Raw genomic sequence first — 22542 nt, 5'->3', positions numbered from 1 at the left:
GATAAAAGGAAAAATATTTTAAACATTTTAAATAGAATTGTACAGTATATATAAGTAACGTTGATATAAGGATTTGGGTTGATGTGTGTGTCTTCCTCTGTCTTGTTTAATCTATTTTATGGTGGAGAAGTCATTTTTTAATTTAAATCCTGAATGTTTGATGTGTGATTTAGATTTTCAATAAATGTGTTTCTGAAAATCATTTTAATTTTTTTCATTGATTATTGCTACTTGTGTCTGTGTAATAGGTATTCTTTAATTGGCTGCTTTGAAATAGTCAATAAATATTACAAAGATATCATAATATTCACAGAAGAGCATGAGTTGTATTTCCCTAAAAAATGTAATTATTATATTTCTCTTTAAATGTTCCATGATCACAATAATTGTGGTACCGGAACATCTGTGTATACAAGTAAATCGGAGAAAAATAATACATAAATTAATTAATTATTATTATTAATTAGCCTTTGTAGTGTTTTGTAGTATGAATTCACAAATTGTTCTTTACCAAATGTTCCTTTATAACATTGACAAACAACAAGCAGTATTTGCACCATTAGGAGACATTTTACACAGAATATTTGAATTAAAATAAAACACAGGAGAGTAAAATAACAATACAAGTTGTCTCAGTGAGCAGAGGGCAGGTCAAGTTCAGGCCATGAGGTGATCAGAGCCTAACTAACCTCCATAATGGTCCAGGATGCACAGCGAAGAGCAGCCACTCAATGCTGCCATCTACTGAAAGTGAAGTGATGGGTGGTCTCTCACACTCCTGTGGGCCAGATATGATTAATCAAATTGATACACTATTGTAATTTTACATTATTATATAAATGTTGGATATCATACTTTATATTTTAGATCAAACTAAAATTCTCCTCCATTTCTGAGGGAAATTGTTACAAAACACTGAAACATGCATCATTGATACAGTAGTAATGTAATCAAGCACACTTTTTCAAAAACGAAAATGAAAAGAAGTCTATGATCGTACCATTAAAAATTGAAGATCTGTGTGAGGCGAATTATGTGTTTTGTAACCAGACCTTTCCTTTTCAAATTCAAGACCGGTCTTCAACATCATCAATAGTGTGATTAGCTTTGCTTATCACATGGCCCCCTCAAGTGGACACAAAGACTCATTGCTCAGGGTTGTAGATGGACACTTTATTGCATGGTCAGTATAACTTGAAACAACCGTAAACTTACATCTTTGAAATGCACATTAGCAGTGAAATTGCTCCTTATTCACAAGAAACTTGACAAATTTAAGTGCTATGGCATATTTAGATTTTAGTTAAAGCAATGACAGCATTTGCACCACAAAAGGTAAGCACAGTAAAACAATGAAAACTTAATATGCCCAAAATAGATTTGACCATGTATTTGATTAGCCTCCACTTATTAGATATATTAATACAAGAATCACACCCCAGTGCTGGATGGAGAGTGAGACTGTGCCGTCCTGCTGACTTGATCACCCTTGTACTGTACAATCATTCGCACTGTTAATTTCTATTCCATCTGCAATGGCACCATCACTAAACTAAAGATTTAAACAGAAAAAAATATTGCATTATAACCCATACCCCTGCACAATCAGGCTATTTGAAATGATCAAAAAGAAAACAACTTAATTAAAATGAAATTTCCCTTGTTTCTAATGAGCAATAAAACTCATTAACTCTGTTGATATGGGATCACGCTGAAAGAACATTGTAGGTCAAATAAGTGCAATCTTTTATCTCTCAACACAAACAATGTCCTCCATATCCATCTATCAAAAACAAAACAGTCTTTATTTAATGTTTATCACTTCAGCCATCTTTGATGGTGCCATTATATCAAAACAAAGTTATGTTTGCAACAATTTAAAGACACTTTATTGTTGTCTCCTCACTCTGCTTCAGAGTGAATCCTTACTGAGCATTTACCAAAGTATTAGAGGCTCCATTTCTTTGTGCACAACAGATCTCCTGTCCACTCATCCAATCCTCTGACATCCTGTATGAATGAAAGGGACCGAATGAAGAGATTTATTATTGCCATATGACAGAGTTGCCCGCCTCCCTCGTGTCTGTCTCATCTGTGCTTTTCACTGTCCCTTGGTCACCCCCCACTGATTCAGTGGGTGAAGTAGCTCATCTGATGCAATTTGAGCAGAAGGCTGTGCATGATGTCAAATGTGGTGAAGCTAATTCCCACAGCAACGGGCCCTTTAAGCCAGTTCATGCTCAGGCCTTTGTACAGTCCATGTATAACTCCCTCCTGTGTTACGATCTCACGCATGGTCCCCAGAATTGTGCCGTATGATGAGCCGGTAACGCCGGCTGTCTGCATGCGCCGGCGTACCACATCCAGAGGGTACGAGGCAGATTGTCCAATCAGGCCTGCGCAGGCACCAAAAGCCAGGCGCTCATAGGGGTACGGTTGGGGCCGCTTAGTTTTTTCTAGAACAAGTGAAAGAAAGAAATAAACAAAAAAAGTTCCAACATCTGAATGACACATTTGTTTATTGATCTGAATATTTACAATGTAAACTGAATGCAGACATAAAAAGAAAATAAAAAGTACTAATGATCAGTACCTGTGTGCAGCTTCTTCAGGGTCTCATATGTGAAAAATGTGATCCCTGCATATGGGATGACACCCAGGATAGTGGGGGTGAAGCCTCTGTAAAGCGTCTTCACACCTTCCTCTTGGGAGATCCGCACGAAGACGTGCATGATGTTGCTGTACCTGTTTGAAGGAAAAGTGTCATCATTAACCAATATATGTGGTACGTATGACATCTAGTAATTGATGTGAACTGCAGCGGTCCATTTCACTGTAATGGCAAGACCATAATAGGATTTACACATACAAGGATGAGTCTGTTCACAGAGAGGGACTCATAGGTACACAGTAGTATAGATGTTGTGGGAATGTAACAAACAGGGGATATGTGCTCACATTTCTTTGGCTGTGACTGCCATCCTGGCTCGCACCATGTCCAAAGGGTAGGTGAGCATAGCAGCAGTGGTGCCGGCCAGTGAGCCAGCCAGGAAGCGTGGGAAAGGAGGCAGAGCTCTGGAAAAAAAAAACCAATACAATAGTCTGTATTAGAGAACACCATTTCATTAAAAAACCATGACTAAAGTCAGCATGCTAATATGCTCACAATGACAGAGGTAGCATTTTGATATTTAACCGGTATAATTTTTAGGCCTGCCATGTTCACCATCTTAGTTTAGCGTGTAAGCTTGCTGATTAGCACAAAACAAAGTACAGCTGATGGGAATGTCACTAGTTTTGCAGGTGTTTGGTATAAAAAGAAAGAAAAAATATGTTTGACCTCATGATGGCGCTAGATTAAAGGTAAGGGGATTAAAGCTATTAGGAATCATCCTGTGGGGAACATGAATATCTGTTAAAAATTTCAAAACAATCTATACCAACGGTTGTTAAGAAGATTCAAGTACAATAACATTCATTTTTTAAAATTCTTTCATACTAGACCAAAGTGGTGGACCGACTGACCCGACATTGCCATCCACAGAGCTGTGCTGACGTTTCCATGATGTTTGATTTTAAAATAACTTTACAAAAACATTTCTACTGAAAGACAAACGGTCTACTCACTTTCCCTGGTAGCCGTAGTAGCCCCCCAGTCGTTTTTTGTACTGTTCATGTGAGCAGAACTGGATGGCAGCATAGGGCATGACCCTCACCATGGTGGCAGAGTTCCCCCTCCACAGACTGAGCAGCCCATCCTTCATATAAGTGCAGTAGATGATCCTAAAGGCCTCCTGGGGGTAATTTATATGTTGGGTCAGGAGAAGAGAAAGATGTCCTTCCCATTTACCATATCTAATAATCTTCATATGTTCAAGGTATACATTCACATGTAGTCTCTAGGACTAAATGAGCAAGTGTGTGAGTGTGGCTGTAAAAACAGTACTACAGCAGAGATTTGCCAGATACATTGCAGAGCTCCCACTAAGGCTGTTTTTAGTATTGATAAATATATTTTTAAAATCAACTGTATAAAATACTAAAAAGACAAGCACAAACTCACCTTAGCTGAGAATCTGTTTGAGGAGACTGTAGAACAACAAGAGACACAGTGAACCTCAGGGTTAAAAATTACACTCCCATGTAGGCTGAACATCTACTAAGAGGATTAGCACTTAAAAATAGTTGCAACATTCAGTGAAAACTCTGTTACATACACAAGAACAGTAGTTGCATTTTCCGTGGTGTGAAATACAAATAAACAGAATTTAAGGCACCTATACGTATACAGAGTAGCCTATTGTATGTCTGTAGAGTCTGTCTTTGGAAATGTTTATGTGGAGTGTTGTTCTTGCCTTGGAAAATGATCTTGGTCCGATCCAGAGGGGCAATGACTGTTTTGGCTACGGCTCCAGCAAATGCCCCACACAGCAGGGAGTCCAGCGCAGTCCATCTGGGTCTCAAGTCCTGTTTGGAAACACAGACATTGCATTACTTCAGGAAACATCTTGTCTCAATAAACTGTTACTGATAACAAAACCCTAACACTGGCCCTTAACTCCAGATAACTGTATGACCTTACGCTGGCTCCTTTTTAAAAGTGTTGACAGAGTATTTTTAAAAGTGAGTACACCCTTCACATTTTTGTAAATATTAAATTATATCTTTTCATGCGACAACACTGAAGAAATGACACTTGGCTACAATGTAGAGTAGTGAGTGTACAGCTTGTATAACAGTGTAAATTTGCTGTCTCCTCAAAATAACACATCACACAGCTATTAATGTCTAAACTGCTGGCAACAAAAGTGAGGACACCCCTAAGGGAAAATGTCACAACTACTTTACATTGTATCAAAGTGTAATTTCTTCAGTGTTGTCAGGTGAAAAGATTATCAAATATTTACAGAAATGTGAGGGGTGTACTCACTTTTGTGAGATACTGTAACACATAAACTCCCATATCTATCCCTCAGCAAAGTTACTGTGACAGAAAAACAAAATCTGCACATGGATTAGAGCCAGAGTGACTCAACTGAATCACAAGCGATAATACCAACTGGCACGACACTGAAGCAGCGCTGTTTGTGCATGTGTGTGTTTGTGTCGGTGCACAATCTCACATGAGCATTCATTCAGCTGGAAGGGACAGTTGAACACACTAAACAATCCCACTCACTGATAAGACGAGCAAGTGGCACGAATAACAAACATTTTTCACAACTCGAAGCAGAGTAGGGAAGATACAATTTTTGCATTTAATTCATTTACATGTATAATTAGGTTTTTTATGTATTGTAAATACAACAGCATCATATATATATATATATATCAATAAACTTACCTACCTAGCTATACTGTCTGGGGTCAACTGCTGCCAACCAGTGGGGGAGAGTAGCTAAATTTGGAGTTTTTTCCATTTTCGCTACTTTATACTTCTACTACATACATTTCAGAGACAAATCTTTTTTATTCCCCTACATTGATTGGATAGCTGCAAACTGTGGTGGTTACTTTGCATGTTCAGATTAAAACTACAAAATATCATCAACAAATAACTTATTATGTAATATTAGCACTGTACTTATGTATTGTAATGCATAACCATGAGTATATCTACACTGTGGTATTGCTACTATACAAGTAAGTACAATATCTACGTACCTTTTCCACCTCTGCTGCAAACATTGTTAGCAAAATTAGCTATTATTTGGTAACGTTACACTGATCATATCTTCGAATAAGCTCAGCTTTATAGAAAAGAAAGATTCTCTAAATATTGTCTTGTCTACTGGCACACCCTAAACCTGTGATACTACAGTGAACATCTGTCATGATTCCTCTTATTCAATACAACCTACTGTATTGCTTTGTAAACTAAGGCCAGCTTTAGATTAGCTGGCACCTGCCTGCTATTAACAGCAATGTACCAGTAGAGGCATGCCCCTTCTAAGTATGCATATTACCAGAGCGGCTCTTGTCACAACAACAACCACCACCACTACCCAATAATAACACTGAGCCATGCCTTAGAGTCACGCAGTACGGTTTATATTAGGGTTGATCATAATTAAATCACAGTGGGATAATGGAACAATTTCACAAATGGCGCTTTTAAAAAGGAAGTTATGTTTTTTTTTTTTTTAAATGCACACGGCCTAAAAGTACAAGTCAGTTGTGCAGAGTGCAGTAGCTCTAACGTGTCAAGAGAATAACAAGTGAAATATTTAATCATTTCTACTCAAGCAGAACATGTGACTAAGTAATAAGAAAAACAACACTCACCTTTCCTTGGCTGGACGATGGGAGAGCCAGCACAGTGGTCTGGGCCACTGGCAGACGGCTCGGATGGTTGCTCACAGTGTGGGCCATGTGTGCCCTTCACAGGCTACCAAGGCTGTCCGACACCCGAGTCGCTCATTCAGGAAATCCCACTGCAGAGGAATATTTATGAGAAAATATGTAGGGGCAACTAAAAAAGACACAAAACAACAGCCCGCCGTGTCGCACTGCCTCAGTGTGTTTATTATTAAGCGAGGCCGTGATTGCACGCACGTCCACAAACAGCCTGGTTTGTAAACAGGGCTGCATTACAACAGCTCTGCCGTTCATCTGCTGTTCCACCGTTACTTTTACACACAAAACCAAACACCGTTTTTATGTATCAATCATCGATCTGGACCACTTGTCAACGTCCTAAAACGAATCGGTACCGACAATAAGTTAATGACCACACCTCAAATAAATAAACTGCGAATTATAGTTGTGTATAAGAATGAATAAACAGGCCTAAGCATCGTTAGTGCAGTTACATCTAGACGTTCACTGAATAAATGCTGCATTTTGTTACCTTCGTTTGTGTTTAAAAGGACCCTGCGTTTACAGATATTCGATGTGTTGTATCAGTCACCAGTCTGCCCTGCAGATTCTTGCACACATTCCTTGCTTGATCGCTGGAGGCTGGTCTGTCGATCTTAAAACTTGCAACACGCTTCAGGTTGTCTGCACGTCTCTTCGCGTTGTTGTCGTTTCTGAAGATGACCGTAAAAGACAGGTGTCAAGCTGCGGCAGAGAGGGTTGTCTATTTATAGGCGGCGGCTGCAGGGGAGTTCTGCTACTGCCTGGTTCTACGCACGAGATTATTTGGGCTTTCCAAGGTCTTAAAGAAACTGGGACAGCGTATGCCAATATTTTGGACTACATTACCCATGAGCGAGTCCAAACATTCGGATGAGATCTCGCGAGTTTATGTACAACATTGGGTTGCCAGGTTTAGTGATGTGTTACATAAACTGCATTCGTGCTGTTGCAATGATTAAATACTTGGCAGACAGAACAGAGTATTTTTGACACAAACAACAACTACAAATTACATGAAATAAAAGTAAAACTAATTTATCATGATCTGCATATCAAGAGTAATCGACTAATCAGTTTATACCTAGGTCAAATATAATTATTAATTTCAAGAACGATCCCTTTTGGAGTGTTAAATAACTGACTTTACATTATCTTTAAGAAATACTTTTGATGTTGATATTAAGGGTGACCCATAGTACCCCATTTGATTAGCTCTGCATATATGTTGAATGAAGTGATGTTTTGAATATAAAACCTAATTCTGACAATTATACAAGGAAATGAAAAATTCTATAATTCTCAGTGAAACGTAATAAACTGACAGTATTATGAAAACAAGTTATAACAAGATGTTTTTCCCGTTATAACAAGCTATTTTCACAACATTACGACATAATAACTCCCCGTTAGTACAAGTGATCACATTATAATGTGAAACATTTATGTTAGAATAACAATACGTTATCACGTTATAACATGAAATATCACATTATAACATGATAAATAGTATATCATTGATGTGATACGTTCGCACATCATAATAACGCACGTATCTTGTTATGACATGATAAACATAGTAAAATTTATACGTTATAACATGATACTGATCCACTTTTCTTTTTCTGGTTTTGCAGCAATATACTGCCATAGAGTATAATGTCTCACAAAATGGAAATTTTTCAAAGCACACATGTCTCACAATAAAATAGCTGCTGCCCTTGAGAAAAGTATATAATTTATACATTGTCTTTATTTTTTAATAAATGTACTTTTAATGTAAAATTATTCTAACTGGTACAACGTATGTTAGTCTTTGTTAGTGATACATGGTTAAATGTTTTCTAAAAAGAAGAAGAGCAAACAAAAGCGATGGACTGGGGCTTTGGACGATTTGGTTGTGGGTTCTCCATGACCTAACCTGGCATCCCGGGAGCCTGGCCATAGCGCTGAAAAACTTGTTGTTGTCGGGGAAAATGGCGTCAAATGTAGAGGCCCCCGAGCGCTGGTACCTCGCCCTTCTCGGCTTTGCGGAGCATTTCCGAACCTCCAGTCCGCCCAAAATCCGTCTCTGCGTGCATTGTCTACAGGCAGTGTTTCAGTTTAAGCCCCCACAGAGGATCGAGGCCCGAACACATCTTCAGCTGGGCTCGGTTCTCTACCACCACACTAAGAACAGCGAGCTGGCCCGCAGCCACCTGGAGAAAGCGGTGAGGGACGTTCGATGTAACGTTAGGAAACAACGGGGATGCGGCGGAGAAGGGGAGGGATGTAGGCCACAGGCAGCGAAAACAGAGAACGGCGGAAATCTTTATATAGCTTTTAATTCCGGAAGCCTAACTTCGTCAAGAAGTGTTAGATATGTTCGAGGTTTGTTACATATTCGTCCCGAGTCGGCCGTTTTCATTCTTTATCTGGTGTTAGCCAAATAAGCCGCTGTATGGGGATTATTATTGGTTCATAAAGATAGCAAACACCGACAGTAGGACAACGCTTCTATTTTGTGTCTTTTGTTTTGCAGTGGTTTATATCTCAACAAGTCCCCCAGTTTGAAGATGTCAAATTTGAAGCTGCCAGCATTTTGTCCGAACTCTTCTGCCAACAGGTAAGCTAATTTTTGGGTAACAATTGAAGTAACGTTCATTATTTTCGTGAGACAGAAGTAACATTAGCTTAGCGGCTTACATTCATCACTTCTTACCACCAAATGAAATGGAGACGTTATTTGCAGTCGTGTATGTCACCGTGGTACGTGCAGGGTGGGCTGACATTGCTATTTATTATTGACTATTGATCCCTCTACTTTTTCAGAATTTGGTGGACTCTGCAAAGCCCCTACTGCGCAAAGCTATCCAGATTTCACAACAAACACCATACTGGCACTGCAGATTGTTGTTCCAGTTGGCGGTATGTATTAAATATGTATGCAATAATATGTCCCTGAATGGGTGACACAGTTTCACCCACTCAGCTCATGTTTATGTGCAGGTCCAACTGTGTTTAAGTTGAAGTGAGAAATAATTTACAACTGCCTTAATACAATCCATGTGGTTTGTCTGGGTGCTGTTTGCTCACACTTGCATTTCGTATGTTTCAGTTAGATTTTGCCATACTTTGTGTCCAAATAGTAAAAGAGTCTCCACTGATGACAGGAATGTTCTTGTCTCTATCAGCAACTTCATACTCTGGAAAAAGATTTGGTGTCAGCATGTGACCTGCTGGGGGTTGGAGCTGAGTATGCCCGAGTGGTTGGGTCAGAATATACCAGGTATATGTCACTCACTCCTCTGTTGACTGAATATTTAAGGCTTTTGGTGTTAAGTGACCAAACACTCCACTCCACTCTTCAGTTTGCGTGTTTGTATGGAGGGTTTTCCTGGCACTGTCTTTTCATTGTGTGTGCAAACAAATCACACAATATGTAGTGAATTAAAGACAAAACACCAGAATGTTCCCATTACATTAATGTTTCTCAGATGTTCATCTTAGTGAACAAATTGCACTGGTGCACCCTTGCCACCAATACAACAGTGGAACATCAGTTTATAAATAACGATTGATTGTGAGAGCTTGGTGGTGAAAAAAGCTGACTTGATATTTTTGCTTTTTAGGGCATTGTTTCTCCTCAGTAAAGGAATGGTGAGTCATCTATTCTGCTTCACTTTGTCATGCTGTTTGTGCTGTTACACTGTGGCGATATAAACAGTGATTTATGTCTATACTTCTCTTGCACCTTTTTATATGTTTTTGTGTACATCACGAAACAAATAATACATCACATTCTATATTAATGCATTTTATTTTATTTTAAATCTTGTAGTTGCTGCTAATGGAGAGGAAGCTCGGGGAGGTGCATCCCCTGCTCACACTGTGCGGAACTATTGTGGAAAACTGGCAGGGAAACCCCATCCAGAAGGAGTCCCTGAGGGTCTTCTTCCTGGTCCTACAGGTCACACACTACCTGGATGCTGGACAGGTAGGAAAACCAGTCTGGAAGGGTTAGATAAAGCTAGACAGAGTTGTTCATTGCCACAATCCTTCTTCCAGCGCATGATCATGTTTAGATTCATGTTTAGTGGACGAAGAAGAGGGGCTATTCACAGACGGGTCTATGTCAATAGCCTCTTTCATGTTATAGCCTACAACACCAGCAGAACAGGTGCATTACTCACTTCTGGAAAATATTGCAGTGTGAAAGCGGCTAGTGTGTGTGTGTGTGTGTGTGTGTGTGTGTGTGTGTGTGTGTGTGAGCGAGTGAGAGGAGGGGCTGAGCAGATATATGCGCTGCTTGCAGTGCTACAATGAATTACAATTTTACCCATTTTAAATAGAAAAATGAAATTGAAAATCAGTATGTGGCCATCCGCCACAAATAAATTAATGTATGGGAAACACTGCGGTGTTTATTAACACACATGAAAAGCAGTGTTTCCCTCGGGATTTTAAGAGACTGTGGTGGGTGGGCCTCGGACCCTCTCATCGGGGGTCTGGAGGCATGCCCACCCGGAAGAAAATTTTGTCCATTGTAAAGTTAAATTCATTAATTTGGGCAAAATTAAGATGCATCCATGAAGAACTTTGTACGCTTGTAAACAATTTTGTGCTCTAATAAACTATTTAATCACAAACCCATTGTATAGCTATAAATGATGATGAATTTAAGTCTGACCAGAGCCCGACCCAACTTGATAAATAATGTTGTATGTGGTTCTTGTATGGCGCAACATGAAGACTTAATAGCGGGTAGGACACTTGTCTTTGTAGAGAGAGACAATCAGTGACAGGATAAAGTCGCTAACCTGCCTGTCAGCTTGCTCTGGTCCGTTATAGTGGATTTACCATGAAGGCTTTAATACGTGTGCACTCCAAATGTAGGCGTGGCTAGCTTAATCGCCTTCTCACAAACAAGTGACAGAAACGGACTGTTAACGTTACGGTAGTTACCTCAAAAGAAAAGTGGTCGTCTCGAATCGGATGCCAAAGTGTGTGAGCCTGCGAGCTTACAGCAGAGCGGAGCAGTGCCCACAAAACATGACGTTACAGGATCTGAAATGTTATTATAAGATTAGTAAAAATATTTTCAGTTCATTTTAAAATGGAGCAAATTAGACTATGGTGGGCCGCCATGGTCTTGTTAATTAATGGGAAACACTGAAAAGTGTTCATCAACATGCATTCACAATTTCATAAAGTGATTAGAGATGGTAAACCCAGTTTGATGTCGGGTTGTCTCAAACTGCTTGAAACTGAGGTGCGATGTCGTGCCCATGTGTCCCCAGGTGAAGAGTGTGAAGCCGTGTCTTAAGCAGCTTCAGCAGTGCATCCAGACCATTTCTACGCTTCACGATGACGAGATTCTGCCCAGCAACCCAGCTGACCTCTTCCACTGGCTGCCCAAGGAGCACATGTGTGTCCTTGTGTATTTGGTAATACCACTTCTCGCTTCTCTCTTTTTTTACCTTAAATTCAATACTCTCCCAAAAAAACACCAGGGCTGTCACTGATTAGATGGCAAAACTCCTAAATGTTTTTAGATTAGTAGCAAACTACTGGCTTCTCCAAGTTATCACACCAACCTTTCCTTCCACACCAGAACCAAAATGTATTTTGAAAGGAGAAGAAGAGGGCACAAAGAAAAGAGTCTTTCTGACTGAAGTGTCAACATGCGGTTATTATCCATTTAGGTTGCACAGAAAATGCAACCTAATAATAATAATAATAATAATAGATATTTGGGCTGCAGCTAAGTTGATTTTAGTAATCGAGTATTCTACAGATTATTTCATCAGTTCATTGAGTAATTGTATAAGAAGCACTTTTGCTTGGCGGCGAGCGCGGGATCAACTGTGTAACTCATGACTGAGACGTTGCAACACAAACTCACGGCCCAACCAGGCGGAGAACAATAACAGCAAACGCATGTGTATATATTTACAGCTGAGAATTGTAGCTTACTTTTGCTAGCCTTCAACTCAACAATCAATCATGGCTTTAAGTTAAATGCTAAAGTTACTGCTACCTTGTTTGTGGTCCGCTCCGTGGACTTGATGATAGACCGGGTGCTTTCTGAGCAGATACTGAAGCATTTCTGTCGTGCTGTTGCGGTAGGTGACATTAGTTTTCTTTTACTGTGGACAGACTGTAAAATTACAGAGTTGTTCTTTTCTTTTAGCTTGAAATAATCCCTTACTTTGGACACTTTGTTCTTCGTCATGTTTACTTCATCACAGCGTTAGCGCGATGTGCGACAGTAATAATTGTCCATGCGAAACCGTGCGCAATATCGTTACATGGACTAAACGAAGCATTGATGCAAAGAATTTGTGTCGAAGCCTTTAAGCAATCCATAAATCATTTCAGCCTAAATGGATATTAAAAGTTAACGCAGTTGGTGAGGCTATTTGTATTATCCCCATGGATGGCTTGACACAACTGCAGTGTTGCAGAGATTTGGTTAATGTGGAACTATTTCTAATCATTTAACATGTACATTATTGGGACTCATTTTGCAGGTTACAGTCATGCACTCCATGCAAGCAGGCTATTTGGAGAAAGCCCAGAAGTACACAGACAAGGCTCTTATGCAACTAGAGAAACTAAAAAGTGAGTTACCCAATGTGTTCCTGCGCCTTTCCAAAGAAAATAATTTCATAATGCCGTGGAATTGTACTTTTCGTACTGTATTTTGCACCACCTGTTTGTGTACGCTTTTTAATATTTATCTTCATGTTCCAGTGTTGGACTGCAGCCCAATCCTCTCCACCTTTCAAGTCATTCTGCTTGAGCACATCATCATGTGTAGGCTTGTCACGGGCCACAAGGCCACTGCATTACAAGAGGTAAATTGTTTCTGTATCCATGGTCGTTTCTTGATCTTTGTTGCATGACCAGCAAAGTCCGGCAGCCTTGAGAGATCTATTTTGTAGCATGTCACAGAAATGAATTTGCATTCTTGACCGACCTTGTGGAAGTGAACACTGACTCTCCTGTCTTGTCCATTCAGATCTCACAGGTGTGTCAGCTGTGCCAACAATCCCCCCGGCTGTTCACCAACCACGCTGCTCAGCTTCACACGCTATTAGTGAGTATTTTCAACCTAAACCCTTTTTTAACAGTTGTTGTGTGTACAACTGTGTGTGTGCCTGCAATAACACTCTCAATCACACTTACACACTCTATTCCTCTTTGTCTTTTCCTATCCCAGGGTCTGTACTGCATCTCGGTGAACTGTATGGATAACGCAGAGGCACAGTTTACCACAGCCTTGCGGGTGAGTACATGGTACTTTTGCTGCCTCTCGCCAGATTCTGTCACTAGGGCTGCAACTAACGACTATTTTGAAAGTCGAATAAGCTATTTATTATTGAAATGAATAATCGACTATTCAGATTATGAATGTCAGAATTACTCAATGCCTCTTATTTAGCTATCAGCTTTTAAATTTAGCTTGAGGTTGTTTAAGGCATGTGCTAATTAACAAGACGACAAAGACAATTAAGACAATAATGATAATAATGAATACTGCATTCAAAAAAACATCTTTTAATGAACGTTTCTGCTGCAGCAACAGAATGTTTCTCTGAAATCAAGTCATGTCTAGGACCAAACAGGTCAACGGTGTGCGTTGTGCAGCTCATCTGCTGTTAACAAGTCATTTAATTCATCTATTGACAGAGTAGCTGACACGCCGGTACTGCAGCACTAACACAATATTTAGGAAAGGACTAACTTAAGGTATTGAATTTGCCAAATTTACAAGAGAGAACAAATTTGTTGTAGACGGCGTTTCACAAAGTTTAGAAAGTTTCCCCTTTTTTTTTTTCTTTTTTTTTTTTTTTTGTCTGGGGCGAATTAGCCGCCACCTCAAATTACTCACTTGCAGGTTTGGAGGACAGAGATCTGATCTCAGTGAGGATAACAAGAAAGAATTAAAAATACTAGGTGTAAACACAAGGCAAGATCGGATTGTTAATTGGATAATGTACATTTTAACGTCACATTTTTCCAAGTCATGTTCAAACCAAATCAAACCCACACATAGACAGGAGAATTGTTGGCAATTCAGTATTAAATTCTCTGGTGTAATCTAAACGTGTGCACTGGGCAGTAACACATTCCTCAGCTGTAAATATTGCGAAGAACGATGCGCCGTTCATGACTGTTAAGTCAGGGCACATTTGGAATGTGAACAGGAATTCGGTGTATAATAATTACTTGCTACTCTCATCGCCATTAGAAGTTATCGACCAAGACAAAATGTATAGAAGACCATTACAGCTCATAACGTGAAGTAACATGGCTTTTAACATTAAGCTAGCTAGCTTGCTAACTAGCTTACCAAGATGAGTCTTCATCATCCAGAGAGCCAACGTGCCTCCTCTTCAGATGCTCCAGCATAACTGGTGTGCTCCCATGCCAGGAAAGGTCAGCTTTGCAAATGCTGCAGTTCACAACCTTTTTGGCTGAGTGAAGAGATAAACGATCTCACACTTTAAAGGTTTTAGGTCATGAAAGTGTTAATACCATGAACTAATTGATAACTCAGTTTGTTGGCAACTAACCTACATCCCTTTTTTTTGTTGACTACGTTGATTATTCGTTGCACCCCTAACTGTCACCAATATCTTCTCCTCTTCTCCTCTCTTTTACTCTTTTCTCTTCTTCTACTCCATGCTGCAGCTGCTCTCTCCTCTTGTCTCAAACATGTCGGTATCGTTTCAGCTCACCACACACCAAGAACTGTGGACATACATTGTGACCAACTTGGCCAGTGTCTATATAAGAGAAGGAAACCGACACCAGGAGGTTAGTGAAGTAATAAACGAGTCACGTTTGGAAATCACAACAGTTCGATACAGTGGCACTGATGAAAGTGCAACTTCGTAAAGTCTGATCAGTACATCAGCATTGCCAATGGCTTATCACAGATATGTTGTATTGGCATGTATGTTTGTCACACAATCACAAGAAGTTGCAGCAAGAAAAGCCGAAAATGCTGTTTGTTGTTTAGAAACAGTGTTGCCATTACATAGTTTGTCCACTAGAGAGCAGTGACGAGTTACGTTTTCAACCATAAAATGTCGCACTCAGGACAGTACTTTGATAACCAAATTTAAGTAATCTGTATCCTCTTTTTCTAAGAACACAGTTGGTGGATTGAAGTTGTCTCAGATAAAAGTACACTCTTTTTTTCTTTAAATGAAGGAAACATGAGTAGAGACAAGCCTTTTAATAATAACTAACAGGTGCACTTTTAAACTTGCTTTTTAAAATCTTTTCTTCAGCTGTACAGCCTCCTAGAGAGAATAAACCCAGATCATAACTTCCCAGTAAGGTAAGATTTTTTCTTTGTGTATAAACACAGGACAGTACCTCAAAGCAGTGCATTTAAAGCTGGTTAAGATGATTAAATATACAACCACTGTTTTTGTATTTGATTCAGCTCCCATTGCCTCCGTGCTGCAGCCTTCTACATCAGGGGACTCCTGTCCTTCTTTCAAGGACGCTACAACGAGGCCAAGTATGACAAATTCAATAATTAAATAGTTTCATTCAAACACTCCCACAGATCCACCCTGGCCTATATCTCTCTCTATATCTATAGATATATATCTATCTGATAATGTATGTAATGTGTGTATTTATTGTTGTGTTGCAGACGTTTCCTAAGAGAAACCTTGAAGATGTCTAATGCTGAGGATCTGAACAGACTGACTGCCTGCTCCCTGGTTCTGCTAGGCCACATCTTCTATGTACTGGGCAACCACAGAGTAAGATGACAAATGTGCCTAATGTTTACGCAAAATCCTTACATTATCAATACATTATTTGGGCTATAAATTGGGTTGGACAGCAGGTGTTTGAACAACAACAGAACATTTCATCTGATCTGTTTTATTATGAACTCGGATAAGAATAAAATGTTGTAATTGGTCTTTGATGTGCCACGAGCAGCTCGGGCTTAATTAATAAAACCCTTTCATATATCAGGCATGCAAACTCTTCATCTTTCGGCGAACTTCGCCTTTTTGAAACCCAAATGAGTCACCTACGTGATTTGTGCAGATCCGATGAGAAAATATTTGAGGAGTTTGGGCATACCAGTTATTTCTACCGTGTCCACTCTAGCATGGGCTTTGCAACTTTACAACTGGCTCTGCGTAACCAATAGTCTCTCCTAATGCCTCAACCAAACAGCCAATCAGAGGTAGCGGAAGGTGGGTCTTTTTTCTAGTCCGCTACACTGCGGAGTCTGACAGCTGAACACGTGAGGACGGTAAAAGACTGCTGAAGGAGCTGTTGGTTGGAAAGCAAGCCTGATGTAAGACAGAAGTAAACTAGCTTACAATGTTAACTGTCTTGTCTGCTACAGTAATGTCTCCAATTTTTATATTTTAGCTCAATTTTATTAACCCATAATTTTAGCTAAGCTAATTGTTCATTTATGGAGACCAGTGGCAGCAACCTGGATGTAATGTAGTCTAACGTCAACAGGATGAAACGTGTCATTTACACTGGGGACATCACTTTTTAAAGCATTTGTTAAAAATCTTTGAAAAATAACTTGCAAAAGAAATGTTAATGACAGTGCTTTGAGAGAGGTTTATTTGAACTTGTTTATATATTTAACGTAAGACAACGTAAAACAAGCTACTGATTCTAAAATGACCCCAAAACGGGCATTCACCAGTCAGTAACTTTAACAACTTTTTGTCACAGTTTCTTTTTGGCCAGGTTTTCCGTTCTCTCCCTGTGAATATGACAAAAGAGGAGGGAAGACTCAATCATGCCTGCATGTGTGTTGCCTCAGTAGGGAAGATATTACATGAGAAAAGTTGATCTATAGGTGAAACAGATCTGAAAGCAACACAGAATAAGATCCTCACTGCATTATATTCTGTAATTAATTAAATTAGATTATTAATAAAATTACTCCTGCCATCTGAATTGCTTGACAAGATGTTTCCGTATCCAGGCCTCATATTCTGCCTTGTTAGCGTCTACAATTAACCATATATGATTGAGGCGTCTGTTGGGTTGTTATGTAGGTTGAGGCCAGATGAGCTCTAGTCTTGTTGTTGTTGTGGCATGACCAAATGGAGGGGAAAAAAATGACTGGCAGCAATAAATGAAGCCAACTCCAGGGAGCTGAATCATCTAGAAATTAAGACTTGTCCAGACATCACGGTTGAGGCAAGGAAGCTAGTGGGTACCATTTACACCCCGTGTGATTCTTGTTAGGTGTTTCGGAGAGCAAAATGCACAGCAGGTAAACTGGCCCTTGCATTCTTGAGCTCACGTTAGATGACAAAGCAAAAAGAACAAGTTCGTACATATAGGTCTAACATCAGCTGACAGAGGAACACTGAGAGTCTATAGGAATATTTTAAAAATATTGAATCAATAATTTAATACCTCCTTACCAAAACATAGCTTTTAGTCTGCTGCTAGCAGTCTTTATTGCTCCTCCCTAGCTGACCAGAGTAGCCACAACAACTCTAAACTTCACTTCCTTTTGCCTCAATAACTAATTGAAGCATGAATTAATTTGTTCACACAGATCACGTAACTTCAGGGTTCAAAATAACGTGGAAATTATTTATTATATTGTGTGCTCAAATTATTAACTGGGGAGGTAACGTGTGTCCACAAATGATCCAAAAATGGCCCCTGTTGTGTAGGATGTTCTGGTATGCACATATTTCAAAAACCTTTTTAATGCTTACAGTGTTTATAAATGCAAATGTTAATGCTCCGTATTTGTATAGTGCCTTTCTAGTCTTTTCAACCACTCAAACCGCTTGTACGCTAAATCACATTCACCAGTCACACACATTCACACACTGGTGGAATAACCACTGGAGGCAATTTGGGGTTCAGTATCTTGCCCAAGCACACTTGGATATGCAGCCTGGAGGAGCCGGGGTTTGGACCGCTGACCTTCTGATTAACAGGCAACCCTCTACCTCCTGCTCAGAAGGTAGAGCGGGTTGAGGATCGTCGTCTGATAGTTTCTACCCATTCTGTTTTATAAAACGTTGCCCTTTTCTCTTTAGGAAAGCAACAACATGGTTGTACCTGCCATGCAGCTGGCCAGCAAGATCCCTGACATGTCTGTTCAGCTCTGGTCCTCAGCACTGTTGAAAGGTAAGTAATTGCCTTTCCCCATATCTCATCTCATCATCATCATCTCAACATTGTTTATGTTCTTAGATTTGTTCGTTGTTAACACTTTTAATCAAAGCACAGGCTTTGTAGACCTTTTTGCTGTGAGAATCACATTTGAAGCACAAAATCTCTTTTCTCAAGAAACAAGCTGTGTTTGAAGGGAGATGTTGACCATGTGTTGTGCTTGCAGACTTGAACAAGGCCCTTGGGAACACCATGGATGCCCATGAAGCAGCCCAGATGCACCAGAACTTCTCCCAGCAGCTGCTGCAGGACCACATCGCTGCCTGCAGCCTCCCTGAGCATAACCTCATCAGTGTATGTGAAACAGATTAGTGTCGTTCAGTTTTATCATTGCTTTTCAGTATCACTTTTAACTCTAATGCCATATTGTAATTACATATTTACACATGTTCACTGTGGCGTATCTATTTTCTGTTTCTACGTTTTGTAGTGCTGACATTACAGTGTTTATCTCTGATTTTCAGTGGACTGATGGCCCCCCTCCTGTCCAGATTCAAGCCCAGAACGGCCCAACAACCAGCCTTGCAAGCCTGCTATGAGAAACCACCTGTCTGGCATATGACGGTAGCTGGTACTATATCACAAGCAACAGACTGATGCCTAACAACCTGCTGTCAGACTACTGTAGCTGAAATTTGAGAGATTTTTAACAGGTCACACTAGAGTTCAGGCCTTCACTTTATTAGCTTCTCAAGGTTGCTTCCTGATTGTCTGCTATCACACTTTTAATTGTTTTAAAACAATTACAACTACTGTTGTACATGTATTTCTCATAAGCGCATAAGGGCAGGGTTGGACTGTTGATTAGAGTAGTGAAGGACACATAGCGACGTATAAAAGGGCTTCTTTACCTCAGATATAGAGAAGCCTTCTGTACGTTTGCCAGGTTTCTTTTCCATTTGTTGGAAAAACCAGGGGGTAGATAGGAAGGCAGTAAAGAAATGTAGGGGAAATTAATTTATTCATGTTGATATTTTTGTACCTGTTGGTAAATATTTTACATTTTGCCTTTTTTGTATGGATCCTGTTTTTTTTTGTTTTTTTTCATGCATGGAAGTTACTGATGTAAACTTCCTGTATAATAGTTTCTGACTTGCATTGCTAATAAAAACATTCTTGGTAGATCATTTTTTTGCACAAAATCCATAATAGAAGAAAATAAACATCTTGTAATATATTTTCACAAAGTAATCAGTTGAGAAGTTTCATAATTTGGCATTAAATCGGGGCAGTGCAAAATCCACTGTATGCAGTTCCTCTTTGGACCAGAATATGCCTCTGTTAATGAGCAACATTTAAAAACTTCTGCATTTTATATCAACAACACATAATATAAAAATTCCCTGTTGATATTAATTTTTTCAGATCATGTTTAGACTTTTGGAGCTTACGTTCAGATATTCAAAAAAGTGTTATTTTTTTTGTTTTTTTTGTCTTGATAGTTCTACTAAATGGTTTCTTTACAGTATGTTTGTATAGATCTGCAACTTGTTGAACCTTTTATTGTACAGTGACATTTTATAAAGTCAATTTAGTAAAGTGTGATATGTATTTTTAGCTATCCTCTGTAGAAATCTCAATGCTTGGTATTTAAGGCACTCTGTAAGGACACAGTTTAAGCTTGAGTACTAGCCATATTCTATCCAATGCCTATGTTTTTAATGCTTACATTGTTTTCAATAATTTTCCAATAAAAATATGATTGAAATTTAATAATTTACTCATTCACACTTCTGTTTATAGACATTATTCTAATGGATTGAGTGTTTCATGCTTGTTTTTAGAGCTGGTTCAATGCGTGGGTGCATTGGGCACCTGATCGCATAATAATCATGTTTAGTGGAGCCAAACTGGGCCGCTGCTGAAGTGGTAGCAAAACAATAGGAAGGAAACTGAGTGAATATGGGCAGCTGTATGACGCACAGTACTTGGCTAATTTAACTGCTACAGTAGTAAAAGTGTGAGTTAGTGATGAGCATATTTTTTTAAGTTGCCTTTAGGTGGTGTAAGAGTTTACGTGCATGTAATTGTACATTTTAAGGCTTTTCTTATAGACAAAATATGCACAGATCTCAATTTTAGGACAAAATATTGTAATATAGTTCCATTGTGTACTTTTACGCTAAACAAAAGCCAGAATTTCTTTCTAGAAGAAAATATATTTTAAAGCCACCACTATGTAAACATCTACGTGGCTAAAATGTACCGCCTAAACAATCACATGCTGTTTTCTGGTTAATCAAATCAATCAACTGATGCTTTGGAAAAAATAATTTTTAATGTCATTCGTTTCTGTTTTTAAAAGATTTGACAATTTAGCTCACAATAGTGTAGTTCTCTTTCATTGTCTTGTGACTAATTCTCGATTCACTCTCTCTCTCAATCAAAGAACTATTCCACAAACCTTTGTCATATAGGACAAGACAGTGAGCAGGGTTGCTTCATTATCGCAACAAAAGCATGCAGAAGTGCATTTAACAAGGTATTTGTGTGTGGAACAGTAAACTAAGCACTAAAACACTGCACAGATATAAAGTGAAACCTGGACTTTGTGCTTGCAAGTGTTCAGCTATCCCAGTGGCATGGACTTTTGTGTCCACCTCCATTCCTGCACTTGTTAAATGATTAGTGTGGAGAGGTGAGACATGAGAATAGAGCTGCTGCTCCCAAGCTTCCTTTGCAACATAGAGCAGCTTGAATAAGGATAAACCCGAGAACACTTTCACCACGTTGTAGCTATGGATACCCTGATAGTCTGCACCATTATTTCCTTGGCTTGAACCTCTACAAGGCTGTCTGTCTGCAGGTGGTAAATTGAGATTCAGGGGTGATTATTGACAAGGCATTCTGAACAGATATGCAGTTAGCCAGGAAACACGGGGGGGCTCTCAGTGAGCATAACTGCAGGAATTCCCACACCAGCACCAAATCACAAGCTGTGGCTCAATGTGGTTACACGAGTTGTGTTGTCCAGCTATGCGCTTGTGTTTATGGGTAAACTTCAGGGGCACGCTGACCAGGTACAACTGTGTACCTCAGAAATGCACAGATGCTCTTGGGAAGGTGTGCAGGTGCTAGTTTAGCAAAAGTTTAGAACCCTTTCTCCGATGATCTTTGAGCTGTTACAGGGTCCTGTGTGGTCACAAGAAGAACAGGGAGTAGCAGCAGACTCGATCCACTCTAATGTCTACTCTGCAAGCAATAGTTGTGTTCTACCTCAACTGCCGTCCCATTTAATGCAGAATTATTAAACTGTTAAATATCCAACATAAACAAATGTACTAAGTCAAGCAATATAATGTTTAATAGACTCATTTACATTCAATTGATATCTGGTTATACTTTATGTTAAGTATGATTAATTAACAAAAATCTTTTTATTTACTCTTTCTGTTATGTTGTCATTGAAAACCCCAGACACTCATATACAGTATTCAGATTCAGCATAAACCTGATGGTATTTTTTCTCCCCATAAAAACAAAGGTTGTAAAACAAGGATCATATGGACTGTATAGCACCAAATGTAGGGACACACGTGACTAACTACGTGATAACAGAAAATAAAACGTCTAAAATGAAAGAGATGGATACATTGCCCATTTATTTATGTTTGCCTATTTTTCTATGTAGAAAATTGCAGTTTCTCAAGTAAAGACTGCAAGAAGTGTGTGTGGGAGAAGCTTATCAAACGTATGTATTCTTCAGCAAAAAGTGGTTCATTATTTTAGTTCATCATGTTATGTGCTTGGAGTAGCACACAAACAGAGGAACTGGGAAGTTTCTGTCTGACAAGCAGGCACACCGTTGTCACACAAGCATGTAATAAAATCAAATTTAGTCAGTGCAATAACAGGTTGCCATACATTATTTTTTAAATTCAGTTTATATACTCTTTAAATTTGGTCCACGCAGGATTTTAGGTTCCCATTCAGTATTGTCCCGTTCTTGTTTTTACTGTCCCCACATCTACTGTACTTCCGTGTAGTAGTTCC

At 39.3% G+C, this 22542-nt stretch overlaps 2 protein-coding genes across 3 annotated transcripts; one reads left to right on the top strand and one right to left on the bottom strand.

The window, feature by feature from the left end:
- Positions 1-1152: 1152 nt before the first annotated feature.
- LOC119900929 (mitochondrial coenzyme A transporter SLC25A42-like) lies at positions 1153-7185 on the bottom strand. The gene is made up of 8 exons (XM_038716254.1): positions 6851-7185; positions 6286-6434; positions 4356-4467; positions 4064-4089; positions 3628-3794; positions 2959-3075; positions 2594-2745; positions 1153-2456 (listed from the first exon to the last, which is right to left on the bottom strand). Exons 2-8 carry the CDS (start codon positions 6370-6372, stop codon positions 2131-2133), a joined length of 987 nt encoding a protein of 328 aa, XP_038572182.1. The 5' UTR covers positions 6373-6434; positions 6851-7185; the 3' UTR covers positions 1153-2130.
- Positions 7186-8302: 1117 nt separating this feature from the next.
- LOC119900928 (MAU2 chromatid cohesion factor homolog) lies at positions 8303-20262 on the top strand. Of its 2 annotated transcripts, none has more exons than XM_038716252.1 (18): positions 8303-8567; positions 8879-8962; positions 9169-9264; positions 9531-9625; positions 9969-9996; positions 10178-10333; positions 11637-11783; positions 12870-12960; positions 13093-13196; positions 13361-13438; positions 13562-13627; positions 15037-15162; positions 15642-15691; positions 15800-15877; positions 16016-16127; positions 18414-18504; positions 18716-18843; positions 19014-20262. In XM_038716252.1, the coding sequence occupies exons 1-18, from the start codon at positions 8334-8336 to the stop codon at positions 19086-19088; spliced, it is 1839 nt and encodes a 612-aa protein (XP_038572180.1). In that variant the 5' UTR covers positions 8303-8333; the 3' UTR covers positions 19089-20262. The 2 variants fall into 2 exon arrangements, with proteins under 2 accessions (XP_038572180.1, XP_038572181.1); XM_038716253.1 differs by having other exon boundaries at positions 8304-8567; positions 15079-15162.
- The last annotated feature ends 2280 nt before the right edge of the window (positions 20263-22542 follow it).

This window comes from Micropterus salmoides, unplaced genomic scaffold, assembly GCF_014851395.1.
Source record: "Micropterus salmoides isolate LMB-PRFRI ecotype aquatic unplaced genomic scaffold, ASM1485139v1 Ms_hic_scaffold_13, whole genome shotgun sequence".
Classification (NCBI taxonomy): domain Eukaryota; kingdom Metazoa; phylum Chordata; class Actinopteri; order Centrarchiformes; family Centrarchidae; genus Micropterus; species Micropterus salmoides.
Note: the sequence above shows the minus strand (reverse complement) of the source record. Positions and strands in the feature narration are given on the sequence as shown.